We start from the raw sequence: 15,137 nt of genomic DNA on the forward strand, positions 1-15,137 counted from the left end.
TTTTTTTTTTTTTTTTTACCTATTTTGGATCTCTTGCATTTTTATATGAATTTTAGGACCACCTTGCCAATTTATACAAAAAGCCATCTGGGGGCCGGCCTGTGGCTCACTCGGGAGAGTGTGGTGCTGATAACACCAAGGCCACAGGTTCGGATCCTATATAGGGATGGCCGGTTTGCTCACTGGCTGAGCGTGGTGCTGACAACACCAAGTCAAGGGTTAAGATCCCCTTAGTGGTCATCTTTAAAAAAAAAAAAAAAAAAATCCATCTGGGGTTTGTATAGAGATTGTGTTGTAACTATGGATCAATTTGGGGAGTAGTGTCATTTTAACAATATTAAGTCTTCCGATCCCTGAACATGAGATGTCTTTCCATTTGTTTAGGTCTCCTTTAATTTCTTTCCAGAAGTCTTTAAGATTCATTCTCCCTTTCCTCCTCTCTCAGAGAGTGTTCCTCACTTTCTGAAAGCTATGTCCTTTCCCTGCACTCTGATCCCAACTCCTCCATACAGGTGTTATCCTTTCAATATGTTCAAGTTTATCTAGTTCTTGAAGAGCCTCCTAAATGTACAGTTAAATGGTGAAAGCATTAAGGAAAATATTACGAAATTTGTAAACTCTTAAATATGAAATAATGAATAAAATCAAAAGGTTAAAAAAAAACCAAACCTGGCTAAATATTTGCCACAAAATAAAAATAAAGTTATTATCCTTCTTAAACTCAATATAGGATCCATACAAATCTACAATAAAAACACCACATCTCCAAAACAATATGGGCAAAGAACATAAATAGACAATTCACAAAAGAAGATATACAACTTGTAAAAAATATAAGCAACACACTTCAACCTCAAAAGTAATTAATAAAATGCAAAACAATGAAATACTTTTTTCTTATCCAATTAACAAAACAGATATAAAAAATAATAACAATACTCAAAACCAATGAGGGTGCAGAGAACTAGGCACAATCATATCCTGCTGTTGTGAGAATACTGATGATGTAACTTGATAATATAAATCAAGAACCTTAAAAATGACCATGCCTTTTGACCCAGTAAATCCACTTCTGTCTTAGTCCACTTTGTTTTGCTATAACAGAATATCTGAGGCTGGGTAATTTGTAAAGAGAAAAGGTTTATCTGGCTCAAGATTCTGGTGGCTGGAAAGTTCAAGATTGGGCAGCTGCATCTGGTGAGGGTCTCAGGCTGCTTTCACTCCTGGTAGAAAGCAGAAGGAGAGATGGAAAGCAAAGAAATCACATGGTGAGAGAAGAAGCAAGCCATAGAAAGAGGAAGCCAGACTCATTTTAACAACCCACTCTTGGGGCAACTAATCCATTCCTGCAAGAGGAAGGACTCAAACACCCACTCCAAGAAGGAGAACATTAATCTGTTCACGAGTGATCCACCTCCATGACCCAAACACCTTCCACTAGGCCTCATCCCCAACATTGCCACATTGGGGATCAAATTTCAATATGAGTTTTGGTGGGGACAAACCACGTCCAAACCATAGCAATGATTGTGCCTTTTGACCCAGTAAATCTTTTTTTTTGGCAGCTGGCCGGTATGGGGATCTGAACCCTTGACCTTGGTGTTAAACACTGTGCGCTCACCAACTGAGCTAAACAGCCAGTCCAGTAAATCCGTTTCTAAGAATGCAAAGACTTATACACAAAGATGCTCATTTCAGCATTATTTATAAAAGCAAAAAAACAAAAAAACCCAAATAACTTTCAACAATAGAAAAATAGTCATAAATTATGGTATATCACTGCAATCAATTATTATGCAGTCAATTTTAAATTAGGTTGATAAATATCTTAAATGACATAGAAATATTCTCTCAGGATAATTTAAAGAGAAAGTAGAATGTGGAATTGCATTACACTGTGATCTTAATGATGTAAGTAGACTGTACACATATACATATGAATAGAAAAAAAGAATAGAGGTAAATGCACCAAAATGTTGAGTGGTTGTCTCTGAGAAGTGGCTTTTTATTATCTTTATCTTCTGTAGTTTTCTGTATTTTTCCAACTTTTCTACAGTGAATATGTATAATTATCTATATAGTGGGCCGCCTACAGGCTATTATAATGATGTTGTAAAAGTGTATTTATTGACATGAAAAGATATTTACAAAATATTGTAAAGTTAAGAAAAAGCAGTTTATAAAACCATATGTATTTTATGATCTTATTTTTGTAAAAACATTATATAGGTAGCATATCATTTAGTATATTGTTTATCTACATACATGTACATGTAGAATAGTGCCTGACTCATAGTAAGTGTTCAAAAAAAAAGTTAGCTATTACTATTACTATTACATGTCTTACCCCTTTTTAAACAAACTGTAGCATACTGCATACACCGTTATGCACCCCGCTTTTATTCACTCATATCTTAGAGATCTTTCTATATAGGTAAATATAGATCTATTAAATAGCTGTAAAGTATTTAATCAGCCCCACCCCCATCAATGGACATTTAGGTGGTTTCTAGTCTTCTGCTACTGCAACCAACATTCAAGTGAGTATCCTTGTACATATATTTTTGTGGACATATGTGAGTATATCTATAAGAAAAATTCCTAGAAGTGAAACCTTCTTGGTCAAATGAGATTAGCATTTTAAATTTTGATAGTGCCAAATTTTCTTTCACAGAAGTTGTGCCAATTTACGCCACCATCAATAATTTGTTAGAGTGCCTGTTCCTCCATACTCTTTCCAACAAAAAAATCATTTTATCCGTGTCAATCAAATACAGATGTAAACTGAATTTTTAAAGCTTCGTTTGCATTTTATGAATGAGATTCAGCATCTTTTCATTTGTTTAAAAATCTTTTTAATTTCTTAACCACCTTACTTTAAAAATGGGGAGACCGACACCCAAAGAGGGTAATATATTTAAGGGTACATACATAATTAGTGGCAGAATCAAGCTTAACTCCATAGTTTACTGAATTTCAATCCTATGCTCTTTGTATTGCCTCACTTTGTCTTTGCTTGTACCACAAATTACTACCTGATCATAGACTGCCCCAGTGTGCTGTCTTCATATTAAGAACACCAGCCCTGTCTTCCCAAGCAGGTTGCAAGAAGTGCCATAAAAGAAAATGAAGGGACTTTGTAGGTGCAAGACTTGGGTTTGAAACCCGGATGTTCCATGTTCTGCTTGTTGACCCTTTGACAAGCCTGTTTCTTCATCTATAAAGTGGTGGCAAATAAAACAGGACTAAATGATATATTATGGGTGTAAATAACCTAGGATACTGGCTGGCACACAGACAATACTTCATAAATGAAAAATACACATGTACATAAACTTCTTAATGCCAGGATCAAGACCAGCAGGTTCTCCACAGCTTCTTTATCGTGCCTGTCACACTGCAGGAAACTCAGTAGCTGCTAACAAATGTTCATTGACTTAATTTGAGGGGAGGCTTTCAATGTAATACAGATTCGAAAAACAGAAAAATCCTATTGGCCTGCTGCCTCTGGCCTCTTGCCCTGGAGTCTCTTGTTCTCACACACAATGATTGATTACACAGTAATGACTCAAAATCCTATAGCCAACTGACAAAGGAAACGACCATCAGTTCCTCCCACATGGCTCCTCAAGGCATATCTGGATGGGGGCAGAAATCCTATGCTAAAGAGGCCAAGCCCTCTGGCAGTTCTGATGACTTTTAGAAGTTTAATGGAGAAGAGTATCATTACATTCCCTGTTATTTGAGCTGCTGTATGGTGGGGAGCAACCTAAGGAAATGTAACATGTTCACATTTGTATTTTAGTTAGATGACTCCGACTGCAGTGTGGAAGACGGATTGTAATGTAGGGGGGGGACCAACTCAGAAGCTCCTGCAGATATCCAGTCAAGAAGTAATCAGGGTTGGGTAGATGGAAGTTGGAGGAACCGGAGAGAAGGGTGGATGGGTAGAGTGAGATCTCTAAGGAGAAGGGAGGAACTTGAATCCATAACAAGGTGGAAGAATTCACTTATTGGCAGAAGGGAGACATTAACACTGAAACACAAGAGAAGGAAAGGAAAGGTAAGTTTGTGAAGGGTACTAGGTAGAAAGGAGGTTGAGAGCTTCTGACTTGATGTTCTCGTCAGTCTCAGCAAACTAGGAGGCAAGGTCATCTCCTAAGCATAGAAAGGAAGGTACTAGGCAGCTCGATTAGGGACACTTAGAAGGGTTTCTAGGTAGCTGAATTTAGAGATCATGACTTTGTTGTGGCTCCAGTCCACAGGGTTGTGGGATTTTCTTTCTGAGAAAAAGTCATAGGATTTGGTGATTAGGATATCATTGGTTCCTGTCAAGAAAGTACCTTCTATGGAGAAGTATGAGCAGCAGGCATATTGTTGGGCCTACGAAGTGAACAGAGAGCTGGGGGAAACTGCAGGCAGCAAGTACAGACCACATTTTCAAGAAGTTTGGCAGAAAAGAGAAAAGGGGAGATAGGGCCATGGCTTGAGGAGGAAGCAGAGAAGGGATATTTTGTGTTTGTTTTTCGAGTGGGAGAGACTTGAGGTCTGAAAAATGAAAAAGCTGCATTGGCAATTACGTATGAACTCTTGTGGAGGTAGCATAAAGTAGTGTTTAAGAGTGCTCTGGAGCCATGAGTGCCTGGGTTAAATTCTGCCTTTACCACTTACCTTAAGCAAGTCACTTATCCTCTCTGTGCCTCAGTTTTCTCATTGGCAAAATGGGAAAAATTACAGTACCTACCTCAGGATTGTTGCAAGTAATAAAAGAGCTAATATTTGTAAAACACTTAGAACAATAACTGGCACATAGTTAAGTGCTCAATATCTATTAGATATCTTTATTTAAGCAAAAATCACACGCAGGATATGACTGTGTTTGTTTTGATTTTGGTAAACTTTTTTTCCTTATTGTAAAAGTGAAATATATGCCTTATTTAAAAGAGTAGTTTAGGGAAAATTATACAAGTTTTTTTTTTTTTTTTTTTTTGCTACAAAAGTAAAAACAAAATAAAGATATGCAAAAAGAAGAAAACAAAAACAACTGTATCTTCATTCCCTATCATCTTCAACATTCTGGTGTATATCATTTCAGATGTTTTTCTATTCATCTAATAACAGTTTTCAAATCATGTTTTGGTGTGTGTGCGTACAGCCGTGAGGCCAGGCAAGTACTTCGGCTGAGTTTTGAGCTTTGTCTCTTGTGGTAGCGAGGGTTGATTGCCCCAATACACATGCTTTCCTGATTTCCCTTGACCCCCACACCTCCAGTGGAGATCAGACCCACTGTACTCTGGCCCAGCTGCTAGTTCTGGGGACGCCAACATGTGAGAGCCCTAGGCCGGCACTCCATCTACCCCACAGCAGGGAGTTCACCCATCTTCCCTGAGGCTCTGGTTCTAAGAACTTCCACATTCCGGTTCCCTGTATAGAATGCAGTTACCCTATCTGTGATGGCCTTAGATCTACTACCCTCTTGCTCCTTGAAGCATGATCCCTGGGCCGGCAGCATCAAGATCACCTTGGGAGCATAATAGAAACGCAAATTCTTGGGCCCCATACCAACCTACTATATCGGAATCAGTTTCATGAAACTGGCTGAGCTTTGTAGGTGAGCAATAGGCCCTGTGCCTTCTCTGGGATCTCACTGCATCCCATTCAAATGTTAGACATCCTTACGATCAACTCAGCAGCCAGAGAGTGGGGCCAGGGAAACGACTGAATAGCTCTGGTCCTAAGCGGGGGTAGGAATCTGATTTCTTCCAAGTAGAGAATGTCAAACAATTTTCTCTCAGAAAAGAAGAAATTATGCTGTCTGGGCAGAGCGGGCCATGCAATCAGGGAACAAGTTCCCTCCAGCAGGCACAAAGGGACAGCTTCTGCAGGGTGTTTCTATCCCTGGGTTCTATACACCATTCTAAGTCAGAAATGAAAAATTTATATCACTGATTATTCACTCACTGACATAAGTTAAATAATTAATAAATGAAAAGGTCTTTGAGTATAAATCAAGTTTTTTCATTGCAATGAACTATATTACTTATTTTTAAAAACCATGAACAAAAAATATAAAACCTTATTCCATAAACATAATAGGGAATAATTAGGTGTCCTTTGTTATGACCAATTAAGAAATAAGAACAGAAGTAAGGAAGAGAGAAGAAAGAGCAAAGAAGGGGAAAGAGAAAGACAAAGAACCCCAAAGAAAAAGATAGAAACAGACATACATATACATACAAGGACACAGAAACTACCTTGGATGGTATTGATGTTGCCATAATGTTCTCATGTAAGATGTGACTGCTAAGACATTCACTCATGAATTCATCAAACATTTATATCACACTTTTTCTGTGTCTGGTGATGAGGATACTAAAGTGAGAAGAATAGACGGGGCTCCTGCTGTTAAGGAATTTATATATCTAGCAGGGGAGCAAGACATTAATCAAGTGAACACACAAATAACCATTTACATTAGTTTCCTATTGCTGCTCTAGCAAATCACCACTAACTTAGTGACTTAAAACACTACCCATTTGTCATCTTACAGTTCTGTGGGACAGAAACATGATAGGGGTCTCACTGGGCTAAAATCAAGGTGTCAGCAGAGCTGATTCCTTTTTCAAGGCTCTGGGTGAGGATTCTTTTCTTTGTTCTTTCAGCTTCTAGAGGCCATTCATGTTCCTTGCCCATAGCCCTCTTCCTCCATCTTCAAAGCCAATACCGTTGCATCTCTCTGAGCCTTTCTTTCCTGATCACATCTTTCTGTGACTCTCCTTCTGCCTCCCTGTTCCATTTTTAAGGATCTTTATCATACCTGTCACAGTGTGGGAAACTCAGCAACTGCTAACTAATGTTCATTGATTTGAGCCCGTCTAGGTATCCAGGAGAATTTCTTCCGTCGCATGGTCACCTGATTAGCAATCTTAATTTTATCTGCAACCTTAATTCTCCCTTGCCGTGTAAAGTAACGTATTCACAGGTGCTGGAGATTAGGATATAGAGATTTTGGGGGAACCATTATTCTGCCCACCACACCATTTAAATGTATTACAGTAACTATTGCTTACATGGGCTATGACCTTTTGTACACAAGTACAGAGCATGGTATTTCCTGGAACTATCCTATTCTGAGTTCTGTTATTTGCTGCCTACATGTGTCTGCATGTGCTGTTTCCTCTGCCTTACATGCCCTCCTCTTTAATCTCTACATGTGCATATTCTAGTTATCTTTTACGGCCTCACTCAAATGGTGCCTAAACTTTATCGGGTGGAACAAGGAACAGTGAACTTAGTTCAGAATACTTCAACTTTTAGTATTCTCAATTGGTAACTAATTGAACTTAGGAGGAAGCCACTGTATTAAAAGTGAATTCTGACTTATTAAAACATGTTTTGAAGTATCCAGACTGGGTTTTTCAAACACTTCTGTTTGGATCACAGAAGGAGATGAAAGGAGAAATCCAAACCCCCTAGGGGTGACTAAAGAGGGACAGAAGGAAGTGCCTTGAAAACACCAAGGAGGAGTTACCTGTTTCTTTAAAGCCTTGCTTAAAGTAAAGATAGTTGAGAGCTAATGTGCAAAAGAACAAAATGATAAGGTACCTAAATGGTTTGCAAAAGGCTGGAATTAAATCCTAGTTCAAGGAAGAGCTAGCTGCGGGCTTGTTCATTGGCAAAAACAGAATCAGACACGTGCCCTGAATCCTGCCTCTTCCAGTTAATTGTGTGACACTGGGTGAATAATTTAGTTATTTTAAGCCTATTTCCTCATCTGTAAAACAGGAATAATGAAAAGTGACTGGCCATAGTGCCAGAAACATAATAGACATTCAGTAAATCTTGATTGCTGCGTGAGAGAAGATTTAGAGAAGTGAAACAACTTGTCCAAGTGTACACAGACAAAACCAGGCCCCCAAATTCTAGCATATTAAAATTATTTTGCTGTCTCTTAGTTCTTTGGAAATATGTAAACTATTCATGGTCCATGTGGCACATCTCTATAACTCAAGAATAGTAGCCCTTATTCTGACTGATATCACTTTACTAACACAGAGTTCCCTATTTTGTTTTCTTGTGAATGTATCAGCATTTCCCATTTGAAATAGAGGATTTTGAAGTACTTGGTACATTAATCTGCCTGGTCTGAGGAAGGCATCCTTGGCACTAGACACTGAGATCCAGAGAGTAGAACAGAGCTCCTAGATCCTATTGGTCTAACCTGTGCTGAGTGTGGTGAAAGAAACTTTTAAACAAATTAAATATCCCTCTGAAACAAAATCCTGAAGCCAATGTTCTGGATGCCAAATTAAAGGCTTAGTGGGTATGTCAGGGGTCTTCCTGTTTTACAGTTGTCACTCACACAAGGATTTGTTTCCCTTTCATTCTGGTTCACATACTCCTCCACATCCCACAAACAGTTCTCATTTTAAAGCTTAGTTCAGTAGCGTTTACCTGAAAATTTGCTTACTGTGGTCTGGCAGACTGAAAAAATGAATTGGAGTTTAAATGTAATAGGCGGTATCTGAATGGAGTGGAGTGAGAACTGGAGTAGAAGCTAGAAGACATGGGAGCCCTCAGACATTTTTCCCCTCTCTGGGCCTTTGTTTTCCTGATTGTAAAGACATGGTGCTGGGCTACATGGTCTCTAAGACCCTTACCATCTCTAACATTCTATGATTCTATAAGCCCCCCCCCCCCCCCCACACACACTTAGGTATTAGAATATAAGTGGTGGGGAGGTTGTGTGGTAGAATTGGGGGGAGATAGTTTGGAGAAGGGGGAAAAAAATCACAGGCAGGCACTCTATTTGAGCTTTGCACATCCAGGAATAGTGTGTGCAAGATCTGGGAAGAGAAGGTGAAAAACTTGCTAAAAGGTTTGCTTTGCTAAGAAGGATAAGATCCAAGCAAGTCTGCATCACTAGAGCTTTTGAAGTCCAACCTCTCCACGCTGTGTTGAAAAGCACAAAAGTTGAGGATGAACTAACAAAACCTCGGATGGTTATGAACCTCGTTCCCCCTCCCCCACTTTTCTTAAGTTTGGTTTTGTTTTCATTAAAATGTATTCAGCAGGCTAGACACAGGCTTCTACCTGCTTTGCTACTGGCATGTGAGACAAGCAGCTACAGAAAAATATTATTATTTTAATCTTCTATTAGTTATTTTTCTTAGTTTTTGTCACACGATTTAACTATAAAACGTACACCTCAAAAATATTTCATGTTGTTACACAAGAGTTAACATAAACAAATATTGCCTCCTACTCACAATAAGCTTTATCCAGACCAGACAATTTAAACATTGTTCTAATTTGGCTTTACAATTATTAACAATGGGAAATTACCATTTGCTTAAAAGCTGACTTCACAAAAGCTCATTTACATTTACCTTGATGTTTGTCACATCAACCAGGCAGCCAAGATACAAGAATCAGATCTTTAAACATGTTTTTTCATTTTTTGCAATGAGTTCCAAAGGCACTAAGAAATAACAGCTCTGAGAGTGCCTCTGGGCAAAAGATAAAGGAGGTTACAGCTAGTGGAAGTGGTAATTAGAGCCAATTACAACTTGACTTATATGCTTTGTCATTAAAATGCCTGTCAGACCTCTCATTTTTCTAAACAGAGGAAAAGAAAAGGTATAGCTTAGTGCGGTAGAGGGTTAGCCAAAGGGAAGGGATTTCTAATGCTGTTCACGAATTTACCCTGTAACCTTAGACAAACACATTGCCTTTTGGCTTCAGACTGAGCTTTGCTCAGTTAATTCTGGGAGCCAAAAGGACTCAGTAAATCACCTGGTTCAGTCCTCTTCCTTCTAGCAGGTAAGGTATTATTATAGTCCCATTTTTTTCAAATGAGACACAAAAGACCCAGGGAATTTAATAAACTAGAATATGTCTTCTGCCTCCTAAGTGCAATGGACTTTATTTTTGGTCTCACTTTTAACTTGTCATGAGAATAGAATTATTCTCCTTGCCTTTTTCACAGATATGTTGTATATAGGCGAACACGTAACCACAAAGCACTTTGAAAATACTGAAGGAAGCTTATAAATATAACATTACTAACAGAGATACTAGCACTTTGCTCAAGGAAAAGTAACAGGAATGAATTTAGCTCTTCGAAGAATTGGCTTGAGGAAAGAAATGGAATTTACACTCAATGGGCCAATCTCAGTTTTTGCAAATAAGTGTAAATAAATAAGGAGTAACAAAAAATTGAGAAAGAGCAGAGATGCCACTAATGGACACACCATCGAGAGTAAACAAGAATAAGTGAAATTTTGTGTGTAAAATCAGAAATCTTGAATAAAGTCTGGCTTCTTGGGGGAACGGTAAAAGGAAATAACGGGTTTTTCTTATACCATTTTAAAAATTCACTATCCTATACAACCTGATTTTTTTCCTTTTGTCCTTAAAATTGTCTGTAGTCTGGTCAGTGCCTGAATTCATTATCTTCCTGTCTCTCATCTTTCATCACCTTGCATTTTAACCTATTCAAGTTACCCCCACCCAAATCACCATTTTTACCTGCTACTTTGAACACGTCATCTGCCTCACAAACCCTTGTTATATTAAATTACTCATTCAGGATTTCAAGGCCCCCCCCCATCAATCCACTCCAATCTAGTCTATCTCTTTCCCAATCCTCTGCTTTTGTTCTTTTTCTTTCAATACTATTTCTCCTCATATACGCGAAAAAAATCCCATCCTTGCATCTGATAAGGCATCTGTCTTCACCTTTCTTGAAAACCAATGAATATTTGATGTGGGGGCTATAGGGGAGAGGCTGGGTATATTTAATAGGTAGAAGTTTCTTATTAGTCATCCGATATGTTTAGCTAAAGATTACAGCCAAGCTCCCTCCTCCCTTACATGTATCTTATCAGGGAAGGGAAGTAAGGTCAGAATGTTCAGGAGCAAAATGTGGAGGTGTTGCTGGGTAGATGGTTTGTGATGCATTCTGAGCATTAGAATACTAATACTAGACCTTCCTCTAGTATTTTAGGATTTGCCTCAGCCCTTCATTCTTTCAGTTAAATTTGTATCCTTATTATCTTCAATAAAGGCCTTAATTTACATACTCTCTTCCTTGGCAAAGGTGTGTAATAGTAATCACTATCAGAAAGATCCCAAGAGTGAGGAAGAAGGGGACTCTCTTGAGCTGGCTTAGTAGGCACAATGGTGTCAGGAAGGGTTATTCCAAAGAGAGGGTGGCAGTATCTATTGCTATGGCAATGCATACCTTGGGGAGTAAAACTCTTGGGGATGGGGCATTGTCTCATTAGTAGATAAATTAGTGATGAGTTTGGTTACCTGGCAGATATTGAGCTTAGACAGTATATATTTTGGATTTTTAATTTTTATTCACTCCGTATAATAGCATATATAAAATGTTGCACAGATGGAAGCATTTCTGAAACTTGGTCACTCACTCCTTTGGGATTGGCTCAGATTATAGAATTGTGGGGAAAAAAATCAGTGGTGGAAAAACCTCCATTCTCTAAAGGTAGGTTTGACTGTGAGATAAAAGTCACTTGAGACTGAGTCTGGTGAAACAAGGTGGGAAATAATCTGAAATTAATTTTTAGTGAAATAAACACATAAAAGGATTGACTTATTTACTGTTAAAAAAAAGTATCTACAGATAGCTTCACAACATGCTACCCTCAAAGGAAATGATGGTTATTGGGATAGGTAAGTAACTGCTTTTAAAATTTTGTTTGGGGCACATAAATATGGGTCTGATTTTATAATAACAGAAGAAAAATGGGCATAACTAAGGAAAGACCATAAAATATTCAGCTTTTTTGGAGGCCAGGAAATAAGGTTCCCATCTACCTGCTATGGTAGCTTTCGTATCAAATGTGGGTTGGTAGCCCCACTTGACTTAAATGAGTGATACAGCTGTTGGGAAGCAGGAAATGGAGGTGGATCACACACAGACAACCAAAACTAACACAAACACACATAGGCTTCCTGGTATGTAAATTCTTTTTGAGGTTAGAGATCTCCTTTTACAGAATTTAGTATATAACAAATTCAAAAACCAAACTTCTTGTCTTCCCAATATTAAATAACTAAATAAGCAAAAGAACCACCATTAAATAGCACATGAAAAGCTATACATTTTCTATGAAACAATATGTGCACAGATTTTCAAAGTTGTGAAAATGCAATAAACAGCACAACACATTTTGGTCACTTTATTAAATGACATTAAATAGTTTAAGTTTCAACTACTAAACAGCACTTTGAATGGTGAAAACACAAATAGTATATTGTCATACTTGAATGCTTTTCTTTAAAAACACAATTCCAGTCCTTATATATATTACAAAACAGCCTTAAAGGAAGAAATGACATCTTTTCTACAGTACTTAAGATACTCAATACAGAACCGAAAAGCAGTCTAACAGAAACAAAGGCAAGTCTTCACAGCTGTATGATTTCAGCAGCCAAAGCTGGATGATGGACTGAAACATTACTATACAACTGGGACAAAACATATACAATATCACAATACTAAGCAAAAACGCTTTACACCCAAAGAAATAAAACAGGTTACAAAATGTGGAGAATTTAGCAGGCAAAACTGTATTACAAGCAACATCTTAAATCGTCATTTTTAAGCCATTGCAACTATTGAAAACATCTAAAACAAATATAAAAATGAGCCTTTTAGTATCTTATTGATGTGATTTTCTGTCTTTAAATATTTGTTAAAGCATGATGTTATACTCAAAGTACATATTACGTAGCTAAAATGTCAAGTGAGAAGAGTGTATGCAAAGTGGTCCAAGTTTTATTCCAAATTATCTGATTTCCAATTAATCCTTCTAAGTATTATTCTTTAAGTTATAATTTCATCCAAGGTGGAACAGGTTTAGAAGGTTGCCTAAAATTTTCACATCTATGTCTTTGAGTAAATAAATTAGACCATGTTGAAAATTCCCAGGTCTAGTAAATCAGGTTTAAAGTATTCCGGACTTACACAAATACCAACTGATAACAGTTGGCCAGAGTGTACTGCCTTCAAATATTTATCTCTTAAACCTTGTCTTTTTAATTTCTTCTAAAGTAAACACACATCTGACCCCCACGCAGTTAAATAAATTTGGTTATATGGCTGGCACAAAGCGCAAATATACAGAATTTATCAGTGACATCTCACCATGGGAAAAGCTGGCAGGGGGGTGGGTGGATCCAGCAAACCTCACCAATTTTGTATCACAAACCTAGTGCTCTTGGATGTTTTACCACTAACTCTTCCAAGATAAAACATGGAAATTTCTTAATCATCCACACAACTCAAACAGTTTTAGCTAATGTTAAATTCATCCTAATCCAGTGATACTTAGAGTAAATCCTTCACCCAGCTTTCTTTTTCTGGAATTCTTTAGCTGTTTCCACTACCTGTTACATCACCACCTCAAAAATGGGTCCACCATGTTGAGTTGACTCCCATAGCCAAAAACAATCTTTTTCTTTAAGAAACACAAGCAACCAAATTGTACATGAATAAAATTATAGGTAATTTTTATAGACCTGGATTAAGAAAAAATAAAATGTAATGATTTTCTAGTAAAACCTCATAAAAGGGTATTAGATAAATTAATTTTGATCAGAAAATTGCCTCAGAGATCTAAACTGAGGAAAAAAAAAACCAACTCTGAAACAATTTAAGAAAATGTAAGGAAACTGGAGGAAAAGAACATGATAATGAGAGAAAAGAAGAGCATAGAAGCCAGTGATCCTTATCTTTAAGAGGAATTATTTCACAATACTGACAGTACTGGGAACTGTTAAAGCACATTCCTCATGTGAACTTAAAGTCAGCAATGGTTCTGCCATTTTGATGTTATTTATAAAACAGGGTGTGAACCTAACCACCACAACTTCATTGTTAACCTCCTAAAATGCTAGAACTTGATTTTCTTAGTCCACATCCCACTGCCAGCAACAGGATGAAGCACTAGCACTGGCACCACGCAGTCAAGAGATGTGCTTTATATTAGTGCCAGGAGAGAGAAAATTCATGTGTGAAAGATAATCCACAACCCTGAAATTTTATAATTATTTCAGCACATATAACTGAAAATGAAAAATGGCAGAAAGACTAAAGAAGAAAAAGGAATTCTCTTCTTAGGCTGTACTTAAGGCTGTTTATACAATGCTAAGATAACTGCAAGACTCCTCCAACTTTAGAGCAGTAGTATTTAAGAATATTGCACACAATTCTGTGTCAATGATAACCCTTAGTTTCTAAATTTCAATCACAGACATGATATAGCAGGAGCCAAGTTTCAGACTTCAGTGAAAAGAACATTAAAACCATTTCAATCACTTTAATCAAGAAATGGATTAAGTATAAAAAAGTATTTCATAACTTGAGGAATCAACTCTAAGAACTCAGCTGTGTGTTTTTATATGTAAAGAACGAATATATAAATCTTTATTCTTTCCTAAATTTATTAATTTTATGACAATTTTATGGTTGCTAAAAGCAGGCATAAAAATTTAGAGAGGAAATCTGTGGAGCTGTTACTGTTATGGAAGGACTTGTTTTCACTGAAAACAATTTGAAATATCTTCTGTACTCATTGTGTGTAAGAAGATTCTAGGCAACATCACTGACAAACGTCAGAGAGAAATGATATGCCCTATTTAAAAAAAAAAATTAAAACTAATATGGAAGATTGGCATTTAAGGGGACCAAACTATTTATACAGTTGAGTTCTGTTAAGTCATTGATTCCTAAAAAAATAAAAGATCTTTCTATGATTTTAACAATCCTTTAAGCTTTTAGTGCAAAATCACATTGATTTCCCTTGGGAAGGTCCAGGATTTTTGCTTCTCATTGGGGGTGGTGCACGCTGTAACGGAGGTGGCTGCATACCACCAGCCACTGACTGATACATTCCTCTCATATCAATCTGCTGGTAGTTGGAAGGATTCATGATTAAATTTGGAGGCTTTGGCATCATGAGGTGACCCAGTGTTGCTTGTTGATAAGTCATTTGTTGCTGTTGCTGCTGATTGTACTGCTGCTGGAGCCTTCTGTTCATAAGTATTCGCTGAACACAGCTGATTAACTATAGAGAGAAAGGGAGTTGTTACAAGTGCACAACCTGTCT

General features: G+C 37.4%; 1 protein-coding gene across 5 annotated transcripts in view; it reads right to left on the reverse strand.

The window, feature by feature from the left end:
• Nucleotides 1-12,191: 12,191 nt before the first annotated feature.
• The window catches only part of ATRX (ATRX chromatin remodeler), a 222,154-nt gene continuing 219,208 nt past the window's right edge, over nucleotides 12,192-15,137 (reverse strand). For all 5 annotated transcript variants that reach the window (XM_063083057.1, XM_063083056.1, XM_063083059.1 and 2 more), the window contains one exon: nucleotides 12,192-15,095. In XM_063083057.1, coding sequence (XP_062939127.1) covers nucleotides 14,817-15,095 — 279 coding nt within the window. In that variant the 3' untranslated portion in view covers nucleotides 12,192-14,816. The remainder of the gene's footprint in view (nucleotides 15,096-15,137) is intronic.

This window comes from Cynocephalus volans, chromosome X, assembly GCF_027409185.1.
Source record: "Cynocephalus volans isolate mCynVol1 chromosome X, mCynVol1.pri, whole genome shotgun sequence".
NCBI lineage: Eukaryota > Metazoa > Chordata > Mammalia > Dermoptera > Cynocephalidae > Cynocephalus > Cynocephalus volans.